The 21,660-nt window shown below is 32.1% G+C and overlaps 1 protein-coding gene across 1 annotated transcript; it reads left to right on the top strand.

The window, feature by feature from the left end:
* Window positions 1-1,842: 1,842 nt before the first annotated feature.
* Window positions 1,843-10,355, top strand: LOC105344060 (uncharacterized). Its single transcript, XM_011451637.4, has 11 exons — window positions 1,843-1,866; window positions 2,683-2,869; window positions 3,642-5,431; window positions 5,528-5,612; window positions 7,889-8,061; window positions 8,732-8,826; window positions 8,932-9,011; window positions 9,313-9,411; window positions 9,492-9,614; window positions 9,736-9,834; window positions 10,088-10,355. The coding sequence occupies exons 2-11, from the start codon at window positions 2,734-2,736 to the stop codon at window positions 10,204-10,206; spliced, it is 2,799 nt and encodes a 932-aa protein (XP_011449939.3). The 5' UTR covers window positions 1,843-1,866; window positions 2,683-2,733; the 3' UTR covers window positions 10,207-10,355.
* The last annotated feature ends 11,305 nt before the right edge of the window (window positions 10,356-21,660 follow it).

Below are 21,660 nucleotides of genomic sequence, written 5' to 3'. Positions count from 1 at the left end.
TCAGGTATGTTTTACAGGCACCTGACGTTATATTTTTTCTCATAATAAAAATAAATACCCTCTACCTAATAATACACGAGGTACCCATCCCCGCCATCATGGATTTATTTCAAACTGTCACATCATTTGGAATATTTGTTTAAAACTCGACGTTAAAATTATTTTTGCGATCCTCTTCGTCTTCCAAAACGGTGCATTACGCCTGTCTTTAATAAAAAACACCCCTTATTTTGCATTTAGCTACTGCCTTAGATATGTGATAAATGTCTAAACGGTTGATTGAAGTCACCCATATTTCCCTGCACCGTGTGTTTGTTTCAATATTTCAAAATATTGCATTTATAAACATTTTTATATAAACTTCGTGTAATAAAAGTTAAACTTTACAGTTTAAAGTATCACTTTTCTTAATTTTAACGTGTATGCTGATTGATTTCAAAATCGACGCCTTTTGAATATTTGTATCATTGCTATATTTGGAAGGGATTACCCAAAGTATGACGCAGTTATGCCAACTTCCACTCACCATTTACCCGTTTGTCGCATATTTAAGTCAGAAGATGCAGTTTGAAGTATGATTTGTATTAATGATAGGTGTTATGCACCGTTTTAGTTGGTTGTAAGCTTAGATGTTTAATGAGCGATCGGGAGACGGAGAGGATTGCAAAATAATTTTACCAATTAGTTTGAAGCAAAAAATTCACTTAATGTGACAGTTTGAAATAAATCCAAGATGGCGGCGATGGGTACTTTGTGTATTATTACATGTAGGTATTGGGTATTTATTTCTATTATGAGTAAAATATAGAACGTCAGGTGCCCGTGGTTTGTTTCTATTGGTAGTACCATCAAATTTGAGAGTGTGATCCGCATGTTTACTTTTTTCCCTACTAAATAAGAAATACAAAGTATTCATCTAGTTTATCAAAGACTGCGTCATTTGCTGCACTATTTTACATAATGAAATACATCTTACTCAAATTGATGGATTGTTGAAGCGGTTGCTTCAAAGACACACTTTTTCATGCTTGGCCTCATCAGCACAATTTGTTTTATTGTTGAAGTTTCCTGTAGTAAACATAAAATGTTAAAACACAAATCAGTATTAAGAATGTAAAGTTTCAATTACAATACAATTTAAAAAATGGATTGTAATTAAGTAGATTAACTGACTTTCACCCTGTTTAGGACATTTATTTATATCAGCTACATAATTTGTAATGCCTGCTGTTTAATGCTGTTCAATATTTTTTACACACTCAATATGTTTTTCAAATTGAATTAACTAAAATTCAAGGTTAAAAAAATAATTTCTTTCACACGAAAATATTTTTAAATGTTGCTAATTTTCCTGGCCATATAATCTTGAACTGGCGTGTGAAATTTTGACAGCCATTACTAATTATGCGAAAAAAGGGGTTGCTATTATAATTATGTTTGCGAACCAAATGAACTGTGCAATTAACAATTATAAATGTTAGACTGTAAATTTTTTTTTTTCACTTTCTTAGGAAGATAGTTGAAAAGGTTAGGAGAAGCATTAAGAAACTACCACAATGGACATCTTTCATGTACGCGTATTATTGAAATTTGTAATAAAGTATTCATTTTTCCTGTCTTTTTACAATTCACTTCCAAAAACTAAGAGGGAATTTCCTGAAAAGAGTTGAACTAAGCAACTGTATTGCGAAACAAAATCACTTTCCTCAAGAAAAATAAAGTACAACTACGAATGATATTCGTCTGTAAACATAATATAATACCTATGTATTTAAATCGTTCATCGCTAAAATGTACAACACAGATTTAGAATTTTTCAAACAATGGATACCCAATACAAAATCGTTTCGTTGAGATTTTTACTAGGTAGGAAATATTTTCTTTCCTTTTTTGTCACTTTTTTATCTTAAAATTAAAGCAAAAGTTACATTATACGTTCAATATAAACATATATTACAAATTTTTCAACACTTTAGTATATATCTTGTTTGTCTTCCGTCTCTGAATGTTCTTTAAACCCTAAAAACAAATACTGTATTCAATCATTTATTCAACAATAATTATTGCTGAGTATTGTTATCATAAACTATGAAATATATTCGTTGATAAAAAGGACGAATTAATTAATCGTTTTAATCAATCATACAGGGAAATTATTTTTAGAATTTAGAAAATTTCTAACGAAATAAAATGTTACCATAGAAGCAAAAACAAAAATCTTGATATCTCTTTTGTTTAAAAACTTAATTAATAAGCATTCTTGCCCCAAAAATGCAGATTATTTTTATCTCAATAATTTTCTAATAAGATATTTAGCACGATGATTTTTTTCATGGTGTTAAGGTTAATTGAAATGTGGAAAACGAGATTGTGCTTCTGACCGATATACTTGGTGATAGGTATTGTCTTTTTGACATGATTAAAGGTACTTTTGCATCAATGAGTTACACTAAATGATAGAATGTTTTCAAGAAATTGAACACCTGTTCCATCAATGAATAACAAGTGCTTTTAGAGATCCCTCTTTGTATGAAAAAACGTTTGTATCACACAATACAGTCTATAATTAAACTTAACATTTAAAAGTTAATACATCAGAGGCAGTGACAATTACGTATTTTCTATAGCGGTGAATGAGTATCATGAACCCTCTCACAGCCCTCTAATGTATTCATTGTCTAGCGCGATACAGAGGGACAGTTTGGTGATTGCGAGCGACGACTAATTGTTACGATGAAATGGGCTACTGGTTTTATAATTCTGTCATTGTTACGTGAAACATTACACCAGGTCATTTCTTCTTCTCATTCTTCTTCATCATCTTCATCTTCTTCTTCCTCTTCCTCAACATCCAGCAATGGACAACAAGGTAAGACTACAATATTTTCCTATTGGTTTAAGTATGTTTTTAGATTCAACACAGAGAAGCGAAAATGATGAATTAAGTATGCTAATATCAAATGTTAGAGTAAATTATCTGCACTCTACATGGCGTCTCTTCGTGCAAAAAGAAGTAAATGCTAATTAAACAGGAAGAGCGAATAAACATAACAAAGGAAAGATTAATCACTCTCTTTGTAAAGCAGATAACATAGCCCACAATATATATTGTCTCTTGTATATACATGTACACACGCATGCAAACATGAAGAAAGTCTACAGAAAGTATTTGAACTTACAAGTAACACTTTGTAATAAAGCCAATGCCAAGGTGAAATGTTTACACCTATCTAGGTTGCAGTTTACAAATACTTATACATATACATGCAAACTGATAGACAATTTAATTGCTTGCAGAGTTTTTTGTTTTTAGGGATTTAAAACTCACTTTTCAGACTTTTTTGGGGGGTGGGGGGGGGGTGGATAAATAGTACGATAGATTTAGTTTTTGATTGCTGCATGACATTTAGAATAAAAGTCGTCCCTCAAGAATTTGTTGCTTCAAGAGTTTGTTGCAGTCATGCAATTTTTTTAAATTAGGAAATGAAAAAAATTAAATTCGTTTTTGTTTATTTTCTATAGAAATTTAAATCCAGATCCCGTATATGGTTTATGTCTTGTAGTTAAAAGAAATTCTCCTGTTATCTTTTTTTAATTAATCGGCTGTTTTTTCTATAAAGTGTAAATTCCATATTTTTAAGGTTTCCCAAATTTTGCCTCTGAATCAAGCAACGTACAACACTTTAATTCCTTCGGTAATAGACCCTCTAATAATTTTGAGAGGCACAGAATGAACCAGCAACCATCAAGTCATCAAACCAATGGTGTAATAAAATCCGAATCCTTTACGCAAAATTTTGGGCAAGCGTTTGCTCATCCTGGAGGGGCGTCACATATATCACCACCAAAGACATTTCAAAATAGTCCCAATAGCCAGCCAATGATGCAACGTCTTCAAGGACACCAATTCGGACCTCAAAACAATCCACAAAGCCAACAGATGACGGGAGAACGTATGGATCAGCTCAGACAAAACGTTCATCACGGACAGCATTGGGTCCAAACAGCTTCCGAACAACAAGTAATTAATAAACAACATCCAGATCAACTCATGAATATACAACACCCTGAACAAATAATAAATAACCAACACCCAGAACAACTAATGCAAGAGCCTCATCACCGACAGTTTGTGCATAATCAACACCCGGGACAACAAAGGAGAGGGAGTCATTCAGGACAACAATTATTGAGTGAACAACATCCAGCGCAGCATCTATTAAATGAACAACATCCAGGACAACAGCTATTAAATGAACAACATCCAGGGCAGCATACATTCCAAAATATGCACCAAGGACAATTAAAGAATCATCAACGGTCAGGTCCACCACCAAACAATAATCAAGAGCAACAATTAAGGACGCATAATTTTGGACAACAAATAGACGCGAACGGACAACAAAGACGACAAACATGGTTTCATAACTCAGGACAACAGCCACCACATGAGTCAGTCATGCAGCAAATGGGAAACAACTTTCAAAATAATCAGTTGCCAAACAGTCATCAATGGAATCAATGGCAACACAATAACAATGGTGACTCTGGTCAAAGCCCAGGTCATGGACAGCGAGGTATAACACAAGGTCACCAAGAACAACAATCGTTCAATAATCATCAGACAATGAAAGATCAGAATAAAATTCCCAGTCTTCAAGGGCCTCGTTTTATTCAGAAACAACAGCAAATTGCCCCAGAGGTTAATAATGATGGACATCGCCGTTTTGAAAATTTTCATACAGCACAAGGTCATTCATTTAGTACGAATAGTTTCGGAGATCCTCAGCATCTTCAAAATACTCCCCAACAGTTTGTAAAATCTGCATCTTCAGTTAGTACAAGCAATATTGGTCCGAACGAAGCGAATTCTTTTTTTAAAATGCCACAGTTTGATAGATCTTTATTTCCAAGAAATTTTATTATTCCTGAGAGGCGCCGGACAAATGCCGAGAGCATGTTTCCTTCCATGAACAACATGAACATACCCAGACCTCACGAGACGTTTGGACCTGAAAGATCTCAAATCTCAGTAGCTCCAGAGCACCACTCACAAAACACAGAAAGAATATCCCAAACTTCCTCCGGTAATCTATTTGGTTTCGAACCTACGGATCGGGCTCAGATTGGACAGGGCTTTTTCAAACCAGATCAGATACAAAACATGACACCTCAAACTGATGTGCCTTTTGGAAACTGGAACTCTCAAAGATGGTCAAGTAATCCAAGTGACGTTTCGTTTAACATTGATCTGAAGCTAGCCACATGTACCGAGGAATATCAGAAGCTTCCAAACCACACAATGTGCCTAGCGGACAAAGCCAACCTGAATGTATCCGGTGTGTCAGATTCAGATCAAGCAGAAATTGTAAGACTGCACAATGAATTTCGTGGAACTGTGATGCCGGAGGCCTCTGACATTTTTACGATGGTAGGATGAAATTTCATTATTCTTCGAGTAAATGCCTCTTTCACTGAAAGTATGTGCATGCTATTCACAGCAATATTTCTATGATTTTTGTTTTAGAAGTGGGACGACAGACTTGCTATAGTAGCTCAGAAATGGGCAAATCAGTGTAGTAGACACCACGACAGGATGAGGACTGTGCCGTGTGAGTACACAGATCTACAACTATTTAATGACATGCATATGTTACACTCTTCACATGTTTCTCGAATAAATAATTAAGAAAAAAGGACCAATTTCCAGTGGCATTTTGAAAAGAAATAGAACCATTTTAACAAGGCCTTGGACTTTCAGTAGGACGTAACTATCTATTTTTGGGTAAAAAAAAAAACCAAGTTAAAATTGAAAAGGCTTAGCTCAAAAGCCAGAGAAATCTTGTTGATTTAAAAGAGCCATGACTGAGTGGCCTACAATGAAATATCCAGGCCTTCGTCTGGTAAAATGGTTCCTTCTCTTTCCATATTGGAGTTTTGTACTTAATTTACATAAATTTTAAATCTTTTTAACATTGAGCTGTATATCTGCACCCTAGGATACGCTATAAAGCGGATATTATATACCTATTTAGTGGCTATATGAGGACAAAAGCAAGTTTATTGTCCCCCGAGACAGCAAATATTTCACGTCACGAGGCGAAGCCGATAGACATACATGTAGTTACTGTCTCATGGAACAATAAATTTGCTATCGTCCGAAGAGTCAGTAAATAGGTATTTTATGATAAGAAATTGTTATTACGAGAAAACTTTAATTGTCTTGGGTGCAAGTTTTCTTGATAGTAAACTAGGGTTGGCCGGGAAATACCAGTGCTGGGAATTACCGGTGGTAAATACCGGTATTTCCCGTCCCGGTAAATACTACTGTTTTTCACTGAACTGGGAAATACAAATTTATAATCTTTATTTCTTTAATTTGTTTAATGTAAAACTTATGTATAGGATATATTAACAATAAGCATCATTAACCAATACATCATACTTTCCCATTTCACTGTCAGTTGTCAATGAAAATTAAATTCACCAGATCACCAATTTCTAAAGACTTCTATAGCTGCTAATGTACAAATTTTAGTCCAGCTTTTTGAACCTCGAGTTTTGTGTATTACAGATTTATAATTCAAAGCACAAAATAAACTGTTATTATAATTAGTGTGGGTGTTGCAAGTAAAATTTAATAATCACACATGTTGTTTTAATAAATAATTGACACTTGCCAATGTTGTGCTTCTGTTTGGGGAGATATATAGTACTATGAGTGGGGCTGATTGGCTTCTTTTTAGGTGTGTTGCATACTGAGGTAGTGACACAGTCACACTTTATTTTTCACAATTTTTTTGCCCTATTTTCACATGCACCAAATAACCAGAAAATGTAACATTTGATATCATGTTTATGATAACTGCATAGATGAACCTAAACCTGACTAAAGCCTTAAAAACAAAATAACAATGGTTTATGTATGAACCATGTTCTGAGTATTCATAAGAAGATAACCAATGCATTACTGACCAGTTAAAACTTGTTAAAATCAAAGAACATTATAAAATGTCATATAGCTGACAAGGTGTACTATTGTCTACATCCCTACAAATTTGAGTAATGTCTAAGTATGAAGTACTATAATATGTAGTTGTACTTTATTTCCCAGTATTTCCCCGGAAATATCAGTAATTCCCGGGAATTACCAGTATTTCCCACCGTCCTGTTAAATATGAGTATTTCCCGCTTTTTTGCCAACCCTGTAGTAAACATATTAGAGTTATCGGACCTTTATTATTGTAGCGACTTGGGTCACCCTTGGGCTGCATTCAAGATCGTAGCTGCTACCATAGCCGCTAGGTCTGTTGAAAGGCCCGCTGATTTAGCCACTAGCTCTCTGATTTTAAGTTGGAAATGTTCAACTAAAGACTTATAATATCGACATAATTTGTTATTTTCAAGCAAAAATATGCATGTTAAAATTTATAATTACTTATAGGATGAACAAGATATCACTTAATTAGATTAATTTCATGTTTTGTCACAAAGTGGTATTTAAAATAGCCATCTTGACTTTAGCATAGTAGAAGCTACGATCTTGAACGCACCCAAGAGGTGTTCCTAGTATACAAAAGAGGGAAATCGAATGCTGCCGGTTTATACTTTCGATGACTATTTACCATGGGCAAATAGCTCGAAAACTGTCTCACGGTTAAATAGAATAGCATGTTTATTCGTTGTAATTTTACATAAACAATACATAGAGGTACCGGTGTACGCTTATTAAACAAGTTGTAATTGTAATTGTAAACGTCATTTTTGTTTTGGTTCCAAATCTTTCTTAAGGAAGTATAGAGGCTTTAAATTATATTCTTAATAAAAGTGAACTGATATCGGTATAGAACATACTTTATCAACATTTGTGAACGTTTTCTTTTAATAGCACTTGGAAAGCACACCCTCATTGGACAAAACCTGGCCGGGGGGTTCTCTAACTGGTCGTCAGTGATAAAGGAATGGTGGACGGAAAATGTCATTTGGCGGTATGGCATCGAGCCCAGTACCTACATCCCAGAGACGAGTGATGTAGCCGAAACAATTGGACATTATATTCAGGTACTCCCGAAAGTTGATATTCATTATGCCCTATACCTTGGCAGATTTCTGATGTTTTTTGATGGTTTAATTATTATCAGAAATGTGTATTGTTGAGTCTATTACTAGATAAATCAACATCATTATAGTGTAACATAAACTGAGTTGTTATAGAAATAGCCTGATGGTTAACAAATTAAATAACAAATATGGTGGTGCTAAGTTTGACAGTACATAACTCAAGACATTGATTAAGGAATAAGAATGGTCATTTATTACATGTAGATAATTTAATAAATGACAAAATACAATACCACACTGTAAACTACAATAAACTAAAAACACAATGCTGTTAATCAAAAGAACAATCTGCATTATTATATACGATATAGATAAATAACACTGTATGATGACAACAATAAACAAAGAATAAAAGACAATAAAACATGGCCATTTTACAAAAACTATAAACTGCAGTTTTTTTCGCAGTTTTGATGACCCCCACATGATGTTTGTTGATCACTCCTATCAGGGTTGTCTAACTTTAATCATACTGTGTTGACTTATTACAAAACATAAACATTATCAATCTTCATGAATTTAAATAAAACAAGTTACTCATCAAGTTTTAAATATTTCTCTTTAACCGATATGTATCATATAAAATAAAATATAAAAATATTCTTTTTAGATGACGTATAATGCAACCTATCTTGTGGGTTGTGGATTTGCATATTGTGACGAAAGTCAATTCGAAAAGTATTATGTTTGCAATTACGCACCAGGGTACGTGATTTAACAATTACTTGTATATTTTGAGTAATTTCCAAAATCAGATATGTTTTTTTGTTTTGTTAATAATGATATAATTCATTGGTGTTTTTTTTTCAGTCTGAGAAGTTATACTCACCCATTCACGGTTGGAGAACGTTGCCAGGCGTGTCCTCATTGGTGTCGAGATGGAAAATGTGGTATTTTTTCATGACTCAGTCTCTTTATGGATAGGATGTATTAAACATTAAAAATATTGCGTGCTAACAATACTGATAACAATCATCATCTGGACACAAATAAAGGATGAAGCTCAACCATTCAGTCAACTGCAATATGAGAAAAAGTAACTAAAGATTGAGTAAATAACATACCTCTGCCACTCAATAACCTGTCCAGACCTTTAAGGTAACATTCAGTCGACTGAACAGCAGAGCTTCATCCTGTTTGCAGTAAAATGTCAAACAAAAACAGAATATCAAGGTCCTAGATCGTTTGTAGATTGTGGTGGAAGGGTGTGCAACAATGGAGGAACTCTGAGCATGAGGACTTGTCAATGCGAGTGCGGACCACTGTACGCCGGACCAAGCTGCGATATCTGTATGTGTTCATCCTTTATTAACGGTTAAAGTTTGTGATGAACTCGACATAGTTTCTAATACAGCTGTATTTGTCCACAGTGAGGTGTCCATACCACGACCACCCAGACTGTGGAGTGAAGTACCAGAAGGACCACTGTGTTGTTCTCCCGGAGGTCAATCAGGACTGTCCATATATGTGCGACAGGTGCGCGCAAGGACATGGTAAATCACTTTATTATATGAATAAAAATACTAACTTTTGAAAGTATTATAATTGACTATTATAGAATTAGAATTTTATGTTTTTGACAAACTTATTTTTTAATCTTAATTGAAAATCTAGTTCTGTGTGGCGGACGTATATGTTTCAACGGTGGTGTGCTTAAGGAAACCACGTGTCAATGCTCCTGTTCTCCCCCATTTGCGGGGGAGACATGTGAAGGCAAGTTACTACATACAAGAAATATGTTTTGGTCTCTAAAGCGAAATATAATTCCCACAGTACTTATAAAAAGTTCTTTTAATTAAAGATTTAAGATTAAAGAAAAATAATAATGAAAATTAATTTAGCAAAATTTTCTGCAAATTGTCATTTCATAGTTATTTCATCGCTTCAATTTGTTTTCGTTAATTTACATTGAGGTAAACTGTTTTTGAACGGTTTAGAGTTTATCTTCATGCTATTTAACTTTCAGCAAATTGTGGAGACCCTGATGACGCAGAATGCCAACGATGGCCAGATGTTTTCTGTCACTGGAATTATCAGATTCAGAAACAGTGTCCACATAGGTGCAAATTGTGTTCTATGCAATAAAAGAAAACCATGAGGAAAAAATGTTAAAAATTCTTCGTTAATGAATGAAAATTATATAGAAAAGTAGTTTCCCTTTGGCCAACTAAATATTGAAATCGTAACGGTGGAAGTTTTCCAATTTATACAGTTTTATAATAAAAGTCAATCCAGTTAAAACCAGATATATGATTAAAGGAAAACGATTAAACAGTTTAAATGAATTGATTGATATAATTTTATTTGAAATACATTTTTGATAACAATTTAAACTGTTCATATAACCGATTTCCTTCAAATATGTGGATAGAAATAAAATATACAAAAATGTATGTTAATCGATATATGTCCAGAAGGTTGGTTTTTGTTGTGGTAAAATGAAAAATATTACAGAAACTACGACTTTTATACGATTAATTAAAAAACCCAATGGCTTGAAAGAATAATTGATCGGGGCCTCGAGTTAGCAAATAAGTTTTTATTTGTTAATATGATGTAAAAATACACATTTGTGATGCTGTCTCAGTGATGAAACATTCAATCCAATCGTGCACCCTACGAATTGCATATTTAGTATAATTATACACGATTGGTAAAGTTCATATCTCTGAGAGCATTTACAAAAGAAATTCAATTATTTTCGAGTTATAAGACATATTTCATTAAAATCGCCAGCTATTATCAACTGTATACAAAGCATCTACTTCATCTAGGTTACCATGAAATCCTGAAGCATTCGTTGATTTGCTAAAAATAATAACCATGGCCTGTATTTTTATTGCTTTTGCGGTATCTCCCAGTTATTTTTATACCAAGAGTTTAATATATATGTTAATATTGAGCTAATATGGTTTGTATATGATAAGTATTGTGTCATGTTCACTTTTTCTATCGCTAGGCAATCGTCAAAGCAATAATCGATGGGGCACTCCATCATTGTGTATGTGGAAGACATTTCTGATTTGGATAAATCTCTGTTAGAAAGAATGCAACACGTCCTTAGATAAATCTGAAGCTAACAGAAACGATATGATCCATGTGGAGACAGAAGCACTTAGGTTCCGTCTGGAGTAATGTTCTCTAAGATGCAATATTCCTTGTAAGCCTGTAATCTAACCGTAGGCAGTTAATTCAACGACAATTCTTTTAAACATTTTGCGCAGTTTGCCCAATTGTCAATTTTCATATTGTAATATTTTTATACTTACAAAACTGTTAACCAATGATGCTGTTTAATTGAAAAAGAGAATTCTTAAAGTGACACGGTGTTGCAAAAAACAACGTTTTTACTAAATAAGAAGTGCTTTTTTGCCTCCATATATATTTTATCATTAAAACAAAATCACTACTGTTAAAGTTAGAACAAGAAACCCGATTCAGCCAACTTTAATATCACGTATTATCAAAATACTTACACTGTACAGCGTGGGATCTGTCGTGGAAAAGCGGTCTCATGGAAATCTTTATCTTCATAAACATTTTTTCTTACGCCCTTTAAGATGCACTCATACTCACTGTTTTCATAACTTTGACTAATGATCAACAAATTAATACAGCTTCCATATCTGTATTAAACAAGTACAGTATTAGTTTAAAGTACGGTTGGCATTGCGCCTATTTCTGTTTGACAATGTTTTGTTACTCTACTACATGATGATTTTAATAAAATTGGCATTAAGGGAAGTGAGAAAACATAACAAAAAGTCGTGATATAAGTTGCATGTAATTATAGCATCAAATTCGTGAAATTTCCATTCAAGAGTACGAATTAGCATAAACTAGTTTTGTGCAATTGATGATTAAAGTTGATTTTTCTACTTTCTTCTCTATAATCATATGGTTTATTGACAATTAAATGAGTACAGAAGCTGCAATCCTTCTAAAACATTTATTATATTAAATGATTTTAATTTTAAATTAATTTAGAAATAGTAATGAATATAGTACAATGCAATAATATTATTTCATTCTGTACTTTAATGATATGCTGAAACATAAATTTGAAGAGTAGGAACTAATTCGTTTATTTACATACAGCGCAGTTTTACTATTTTGTATGCTTAGTTTCCATTATGGAAGAGCGTTAGTATTTGTTTAATTAAAGATGAAGTATTTGTAACTAAAATTAATATATCCACTGAATGTTCACGCATTAAGACTTCTTCACTGATCAACTAAGAATAACTAAATCGATGTAACCATTTGACATAATATTACAGTTACCGACCACATCCAGCATGTTTTCCTATCATAACTTGGTGTTCACGAGTTTGTATGACATATTAGTGCATAGGAACTAGCGACAATCCGACAGACCACAGAAGTATACTTGTGACCTGATTAGTAATACACACATCCGTAAGCAGCACACTGCCAGGTAATTATGAAGTGTTTCATATCCCGTTCTAATTACAACTCGGTCATGCTGCCCACGGTCCCATCCTCAATCTGTGGAACTTTAACATTCGAAACGACTTAACATCCTATGATTCACATATGTACACCATATAAATTCATGATGAAATTTAATTATGTAATGCAAAAATGAAACCAAACTAGCTGATTAAAATCCCCACACCTTTTTGGTGCAACAAATGCAAAACGTTTGGTAATGTGATTATCGTTTTGTAGACGTTCAAATTAATCTTAAGTTCCTATTTATGGTACTTCGTCCGCAACAACGAAAAAGGCAATAACATGAAAAAAAAAACCGTAATCCTCACGTGGTAATTGTCTCATTCTCACAGGGTTATAGTAACAGTAGAAGTGTCATATATAAAACCACATTATTACATGTAACAAAACACGGGTCTCTATGAAAAATAAAACAATAACACAAAGATTGATAAAAACACAACATAAAGTATTGGAAGGACCACTGTTCACAAAAGGATAAACATAAAAACACAAGTTAAACAGTTTAAGTCTTACTCTACTAATAAACACTCTAATATTGTAAACTTTATTTTTATTTTATAATTTATCAACTGGTGGAAATGTTTTCTGTAACCTATTTCTATGAATAGAAAGATTATTGATGTATTTAGCTGATATTCCACTTGCTTTAAAAAGAACATATCGGTAATAGATTATTATATGACATAAAGTTATATGATACAAGTTCTTTCAATTAATATAATCCTTACCAGGATCTAGCATCATGTTTATATACAATATATTTATAAACAAGAAGACTTTCACACAAACCAATTTGAATTCTAAGAAAGCCTCTTGCTTTCCATTATTTTTTTTTTATTTCCAAAATTGTGTCTATTATAACTATATGCTTAAACCAAAAAACTCATGGAAGCTATCCTATACTAGACAACGAGAACACATAGAGAATATATTATGCTTTTCCGTTGTTGAGTGTGCACCTACACTCCACACGGTTGTTTGCTGTAGGGGCAAGTTTTCTTTTTCTCCCATGTCCCATAGAAATACTCTCTGGTATTGTTGTCCGTGTTTTATATATACTCTGAGGACATATACTTCAAGGACACTAACCACTTTATACTTTGAGGACATATACTTTAAGGACACTAACCATTTTATACTTTGAGGACATATTCTTTAAGGACACTTACCACTATATACTTTGAGGACATATACTTTAAGGACACTAACCACTATATACTTTGAGGACATATACTTTAAGGACACTAACCACTATATACTTTGAGGACATATACTTTTAGGACACTAACCACTTTATACTTTGAGGACATATACTTTTAGGACACTAACCACTTTATACTTTGAGGACATATACTTTAAGGACACTAACCACTATATCCTTTGAGGACATATACTTTAAGGACACTAACCACTTTATACTTTGAGGACATATACTTTTAGGACACTAACCACTTTATACTTTGAGGACATATACTTTTAGGACACTAACCACTTTATACTTTGAGGACATATACTTTAAGGACACTAACCACTTTATACTTTGAGGACATATACTTTAAGGACACTAACCACTATATACTTTGAGGACATATACTTTAAGGACACTAACCACTATATACTTTGAGGACATATACTTTAAGGACACTAACCACTTTATACTTTGAGGACATATACTTTGAGGACACTAACCACTTTATACTTTGAGGATATATACGTTAAGGACACTAACCACTTTGATTGTCTGGTAACTCTGTGGTACACAGTTTACACAATGTATATGTGTGAGCAGAAAAAATGTATAACTACAAAATACAATTATGCATGATAGCATTCGTAGATCATAAACAAGGATGCTTGATTGTCTAGTTAAAAATCCTATCTAAAAATATAATAATTATGTAAATCATTTGCTTAAAAACGCAAATTTTAAAATAATAGAACTTCATTGAAGGACATGTTTTGGAAAAATACTATTAAGCAATGTACATATTCATAACGTCTTTCAACATGCTACAGCATAGAATACAGTATATATATATATATATATATATATATATATATATATATATATATATATATATATATATATATATATATATATATATCTTCGTCATTTACTGCGATAGAAATGACATTTTCATTCTCGTATAAATTTTGTTTCGTCGCATTTTAAATACAGAGTTACTCGCGTTTTTGTCTGTCAATAATGTGTAAAATGGAAGCATGCGACCTCCAACGTGTTGCTGTATTTTATGAACAAGGAAAATTGTTACCTGAAACCAAAAAGATTTATTTAAAACTCTTTGAAATAACGATAAAATTATGCTAATCCATTAAAAGAACGCATTTCTATGCGCATATTTATTTGCTCGTTATAGATTATTATTTATAAAGGAAATTATTTTGTGAATTTCATATCGACACTTCCTCACATGTTCCAGCATGAGGATCAGTATGGAGAGCAAATTATATAACTATAACATTTTACTCGATTTGAACAAATCATCGCTATATTTTTTAAACATTTTAATTAAACGTCTAAACTTATTCTATTTTCATTGTCATAGATTGTTAACCTTGGTTAAGGTCAAGATCTAGTAAATGAAAAGAGTCTACAGGTTTATAAAATTTAAGATATAAATTCTTTCAATGATGCTTCATAACAATAGCTTTGTTTGATGGTGTGCACCGGGGCTTAAAGTTTTGGTAAACACAATGAAAAATCATGTTTTAAACTGTCGTTTTCAATGAAATATAAAGGAACAAATTTTGAAGTTCTGTCCATTTTTTTTTTACTAATAAGATATATCTAGAAAGCCTACAGTCTCTCCAAAAACGGAATTAAACAAGCTTTTGACCTCCTCTTTAAAATGATGTCAAATAATTGAATACAGGTATTGGGATTACTTTTCCCATGATTTGACATAGAATGTCAAGAAGTTTAATTTTCTACACAATTTCTTTAAAGCCGTAAAGTTCAGGAAAAGATTCTTTAAATAATTATGACGTCATAATGGCTCTAGCACCAAAAAGGCAATCTGGAATCATTTACTAAATCTTGACCTTAACATTCATGTAGATAGATAGAATAAGTCGATCGATGTGTTGTTTATTGACCAAGATGAACAATTTAGTTGTAGAATAACTTTAGTTGGTCCACATGAAAGACTTCAAGTTTGGAAATGATTTTATTCCTATTTTAGTATTAATAATATCAAATTCCATGTAATGTATATGAATTAATTGAATTAACCTTTTCAGGCGTAGCAGCATGTGTAAATCAAAGGTACTGAAACTTTTTATGCACACAAAAGACACTGCAATGTATATGTTTATCAATGCTCAATTTTGAGGACATTATATTTTTATAACAATACCAATAACCATCAAAGTGTTTGCCTACAATCCATTAAATATATCACTTGAACTTATTTTTGATTAGTCGCAAATCGGTTTGCAAGAAAAGAAACATTTACTAAGTACACATCTTACCATCTAAACTAAGTCTGCAGCTAAAAGTATGCGTTTTGTTGCAGTAATGATTCAGTTACGATGTTAAAAAGGTTGCCATACCAGGAGCTTCCCAATTTTACTGCACACCTATCTTTTTCATCAATGTGGTCTTCCACGCTTAAAAAATCTTACATTTCACAAAAATACAGCCAAGCATCAGTACTTTGATCTGAAATTTCAAATTGCATGTATTTAAAATGTTTAAAATTTAAAAAAAACGATTTGATTTTATAACTTTCAGAATTATTCTAAATGTCGTATTATTGAAAAGCATGCGCAGTAATTTTAAATTTGATGATATGATATCCGATAACTCTGACACACATGTTGTCAATGAATCTTCATTCATTTGTCATTAAACATAGAAATGAAATGCTTATATACAGCTAGACGGAAACACAGAATAAAAAATTGTCAACAATTTCTCGTTTCTAGGGTTTGATTTAATGTCAACATATACTTAACATCAGGTTCTTTCCGTTGTTTGATAGTTGTCACTTAATAGATAACAACATTTATGTACAGATATTTAATACATTTGTAAGAATCATGTTTATCAAACAATTCTTATTTACATAATAAAGACTTGTTGAGATCCATCAACGAGACAAAGAATACCTGAGAATGCATTTATAAGTGCTACATATGTATATGCTATTTCTGTACATCAAATTGAGCAGGCATAAACATACGTTTTAACAACCATATCTTAAAGAGACCGATAATTATTTTAGCTCAATGGACAAACCAAGGACAAACCAGACTGATCAATATGAATCTTAAAAGTGCAAATAACCGCGTGATAAGGCGAATCGCCAACGGGGAAAAATACTAACATTGGGACAGATTACTATGCCAGTGTCAAGGTTACAACTTTAAACTCCTCTAAGGTGCAGTTTTCTAAAAAGTCATATATCACGTAAAATGAAAAACTATCACCTAGAGAGTATAATTATACGAGTATTCACTTTTGTAATACATGTAGGTTTATCTCTTTTGTCAGGTACAATGTTATCTTTCTGAAAGGAAAAAACCGTTTAAAACTATTATTCTTTTAAGAAGATTGTTATATTACTCCTATATAATGCTTAGAATTTACTGTCGGGATTAAGTAACATGCAATAGGAATTCAATTTCTGTAAGATTTAAACAAAATTCAAAATTTTTTAAAATATTTTTAAAAAAGGTAAGAGACTTTAATTTCCTAAAGGAATATTCTTTTGCCAACTTTAAATCATGTTGGAAATATTTTAAATACATGTCGGAAGCAAATTTTCATTAGATCCTTGATTTTGGATTTGTGTTACCTTTAAAATCATTTTTTCTAATGAGATCCTGGTTTGTCAAAGTCTCCTTCCTAAAATAATTTATTTTAAGAAATAAATGTTAAAAATGACCATGTTGTATATATTTGTTGGAATTGATAATAAAACATCACTAATGGAAAATAGACCCCTATGCGTGGAAACAACAAAACAGAAATAAATTTACACTTTCTATGCAATAGTCTATATTTAGAAAAAAAAATTATTTTGTTTAAAAACAAAAATAAAACAACAAAACAAACGAAAAAGTGCAAAACGCCTCAAGCATTATTTTCTGGTGCATAGGAAATTGCTATGTGGATTAGGTATTTGTCGAAATCCTATTAAAAGATGGGTTTTTATATTTCTTTTTGTCCATTTTTTATTTATGTTCTGTTCATATACATATCTTTATAGCAAAAGGCAATAGCGTTTGAAATTGGACGTACCAGCCAAAAAAAAAAAGTAAATCATATGAATCTTTTTCATCTTGACCAGACAAGCATTATAGATACATGTGCATGTATGAATTTAAAGGACCTAAACAGGATTTGAGATGAAACATTTTATATTTAATTTTTCTGTATGAAATAATTTATTTGTGTACTTTCAATTACTCACCAAAATTCCAATGATAGAAATCAAGTTACAAGCCACTGGCAGATGAAAGAAGTCGGTGATATGTAAACAAAGCTCGAGTCTAATATTTGTTTACAAATAGTGAATTAATGGCAACAAGATAAACTTATTTAATGTGTTTTTAAATACTTTTACTAACAACAAAAACCAACATTAGAGTGAAACTTATACCAATGCAATGCATATGTAAACAATAACAACACTCAAGCTTTGTACACGACTCGAGCTTTGTTTACAAAACAAAGAATTCTAACCTCTGTAACTCGCTTGTAACTCTATACTTGACTTTCAAATTTTGACAAAGCATTTCATTCATCCATATTAACCATTATAGACAATAAAAATGATAAAATAAATGTTGAAAAATTTGAGCTCAATTCGTGTCCAAGTCCCTTTAATGTAATGGTAAATAATGTATACAATGACAAATAAATTCCTTTTCATACACTCAAATTGGTTTCACTCTGCAACGTGTAAAAACCAATCAAACTTTAACTCTAGAAAATCGTGCTTTACATATATTTTATATGAATGATTAATAAATGTACGTGTATCAGCAAATAATTATTTGACATTAATATATACACCCAGAAAAGGTCAAAGTCTTGATCCCTGTATAAGTCAGTTCCTACAGTATGGAGACGAGGAAACAAACGCTGTCGAGAGCCATTGAATAGGTGACGCCGTGTCCACCTAGAGCCGTCGTTCTGGGGAGGTCTGTCATGTTACTTCCTCAAGGCGAAACTTTTGTCTTGCACATTAAAATCACCATGGATGCTAATTTCGTTTTCAACCGGTTTGATGGGTTGCGATTGGTCTGAGAGGTTCAGAAGCTTTGTTTTCATTTGAATCACAAACGATATAAGTTGACAGACCTTGTTCAGGTTTTGATGGATGAACTGCTGGTGATATATGAGGTGTTCAAACCAAATTATGTTACAGCTGTTAGATGTTATAGGTATTTTGATATACTAGTACAAACAGGTGTTCGAGATACTTGGAAATATAGTAACATATCTTCAACAAAAAACTGTGCTAATATGGTTTACAGAAAGGTATAGATGCTCCATATTGATGTTCCATATACTTGCCATAAAAAATAAAGTACTTTCAGCACTGTTTTTTTTTCAATAACGCCTATATTATAGTTTCTAAAGTATAGATTTGGATATACGTACATCTTTTGAAATCACACTTTACTAATAGAAATGTTTAATTATATATGTTTACTCTTTATACAAGTAGCAATTGTGTTATTAATTTTCAACTCATAGAACACACAAGTTAGTGACCTTTATATTAACAAAGATTAAAAGAACATTTTATTGTGCGCTTCGAAATCCTATAGCAAAACACAGGGGAGTTTATGATGAATGGCCACTCAGAGTGCAAGGTAAATATACAAGCTTTGGTTAATTACAACATGGTGTAATCTCAAGGTGGTCTCGTAGACGTATGGGCGATTGATTATTAATTGTTACGGTCTGTAAGTGACACGTGCCTCCCTAAAGCATTACCTGACTTAAAAAATCATAATAAAAATAAATATTAGGTATAATAAACACACATAAACATGTTAGGCATAAATTGAACAATTGCGTTTTTTTTTCGGAAGATAAAAACAAACAGATTAGCTCTGCGGCGAATGTTTGTTTGGATCGTAATACGCAGAGGTTTTACGGGACCTAACAAGACTACAGTGTTATTTAGCTTCTAAAAGCATAAAACATCATGTGTCAATGTATTTAGTTGATTATAACATATACTATTTGTACTGGTTGACTATTAATGGCTGTTTAAAAGTTCCTATTCCTTTTGGCTTTCGCAGTTAAGATGTTTGGTTTTTTTTTAATAAGGGGTACCACATATATTCTCTTGCCCCAACAAACAGTTATAAACGTGGATAAACCTTGGGCAAAATATGATATATCGATATGCGACTCTTGAATGACAGAAAGAGGATAGCTTTTCTGAGCAATCAGATAAAGTTAGTATTAGATCACTAATAAAAACCTTATTGATAAAGAATTCACACAGAAAGAAGAAAAAGAATGGGATCACCTTTGAAAATATGTTTGTTCGGCTAGGTTCTGATAGGGAGAAAGAAACGAAATATTTTAATCGAGACCTAGACAATCATATCTGAAAATCTAAAATTAAAGTAAAAACACAAAAAATGAAAAGACTGGTAAGAAATCAGATAACTAAGACAGATACGAAAATTGACACAACATACTAAGTAATATTAAGCTAGTCAAAACGCACTAAAACTATTTTTAAAATTGTTTGTTTGCTATGTACATCGTAGTCAACTGACGATAAAGTACCCAACTAAAGGTTTTACTGAACAATCCCAGTTTTCAGCAGAAGTTTTAGTCGTTGAAATCCAGTTACTAGTATTTGCAACCGGATCTTAAATTTATATCATAATTAAATACATTTAAACAAATTATTACCCTGCCTTCCTATGCATAGTTTTTAGCACTGAAACGGTTAAGGGAAAACTAACATCTTCCAAAGGTGGCTTGGGGATTTACAAAGGACGTGTAAGAGAAAACAATGATAAAATATATAATCAATATTTAAAAGGTGTTAGGAACCCCACGGTAGACAAACTGGCAATAATGAAGATTACCAAAAATAAGAAAAATTGACAAGACAGACAGAATACATTATTGAAATATCAAACAGACATATACCAAATGATAATTAAAAAAATATAAGATAATATTTAGAAAGAATCTTAAGAATCAATAATGCATTTTAAAATTAATCCACCGTGCAAAGCAGAAGACCATTTTTGTGTCGTCTCATGAGAACAAGAGAGGTAAAACACATTCACAAAATTAAAACCAAGGCGATGCAATTAAATAAAATTCACTGAGTTATGTACTAATTAATAAGATTAGACGAGGAGATATAATGAAAGCAAAATGATAAGTTACCAAGACCTCCATATCTTTTTACTTACGAATTGTCGGTACGCTAAATATGATATAAAAACTGGAATCAAGTAACGTGTTGTAAATGATAGTAATATATGTTCTGTAAGAAATGTATTTACCGTTGTCTCTGCTATCGCCTCTTTTTCCTCTTCTTCTTATTCTTCTTTTTTCTGAACTTTTTTATTCATAAACGATTGATAGACAAGCGCGTTGGGGTCACTGCTGAAACAGTAGAAAAAGGTACTGTCATAATAGGGTATAGATCATGTACATGTTTAGATTGCATATCACTTTTATCTACATTGTAACAAGGCAAGTCGTCTTTACAGAAGAGGTTGATGACTTTACCTATCAATGAAAACAGCAAACTATTAAATTTTACGTTATCAGAAAAATAGGTGAAAAAAACTCTGTTTTACTGAGGGCATTAAAAACTGTAAATGACATTGAACATTTTACCTTACATGTATTTGAATAATACGGGCAAAAATACCGAAAAAAAGGAATCTTCTGTTTTGAATTTTTTTTTAAAGTTTAAGATATATTGATGCTTACGTGTAGGATGTTTCATATCAGAACATTTTGATATCTTAACATCCCAACTTGCATCAATTGCCCTTTTAATATCTTGGACATTTATTATACAAATCAATATAATT

This window comes from Magallana gigas, chromosome 3 (assembly GCF_963853765.1).
Source record: "Magallana gigas chromosome 3, xbMagGiga1.1, whole genome shotgun sequence".
Lineage (NCBI taxonomy): Eukaryota > Metazoa > Mollusca > Bivalvia > Ostreida > Ostreidae > Magallana > Magallana gigas.
The sequence above is the reverse complement of the archived record's forward strand: the minus strand, read 5'-3'. Positions and strand labels throughout refer to the sequence as shown.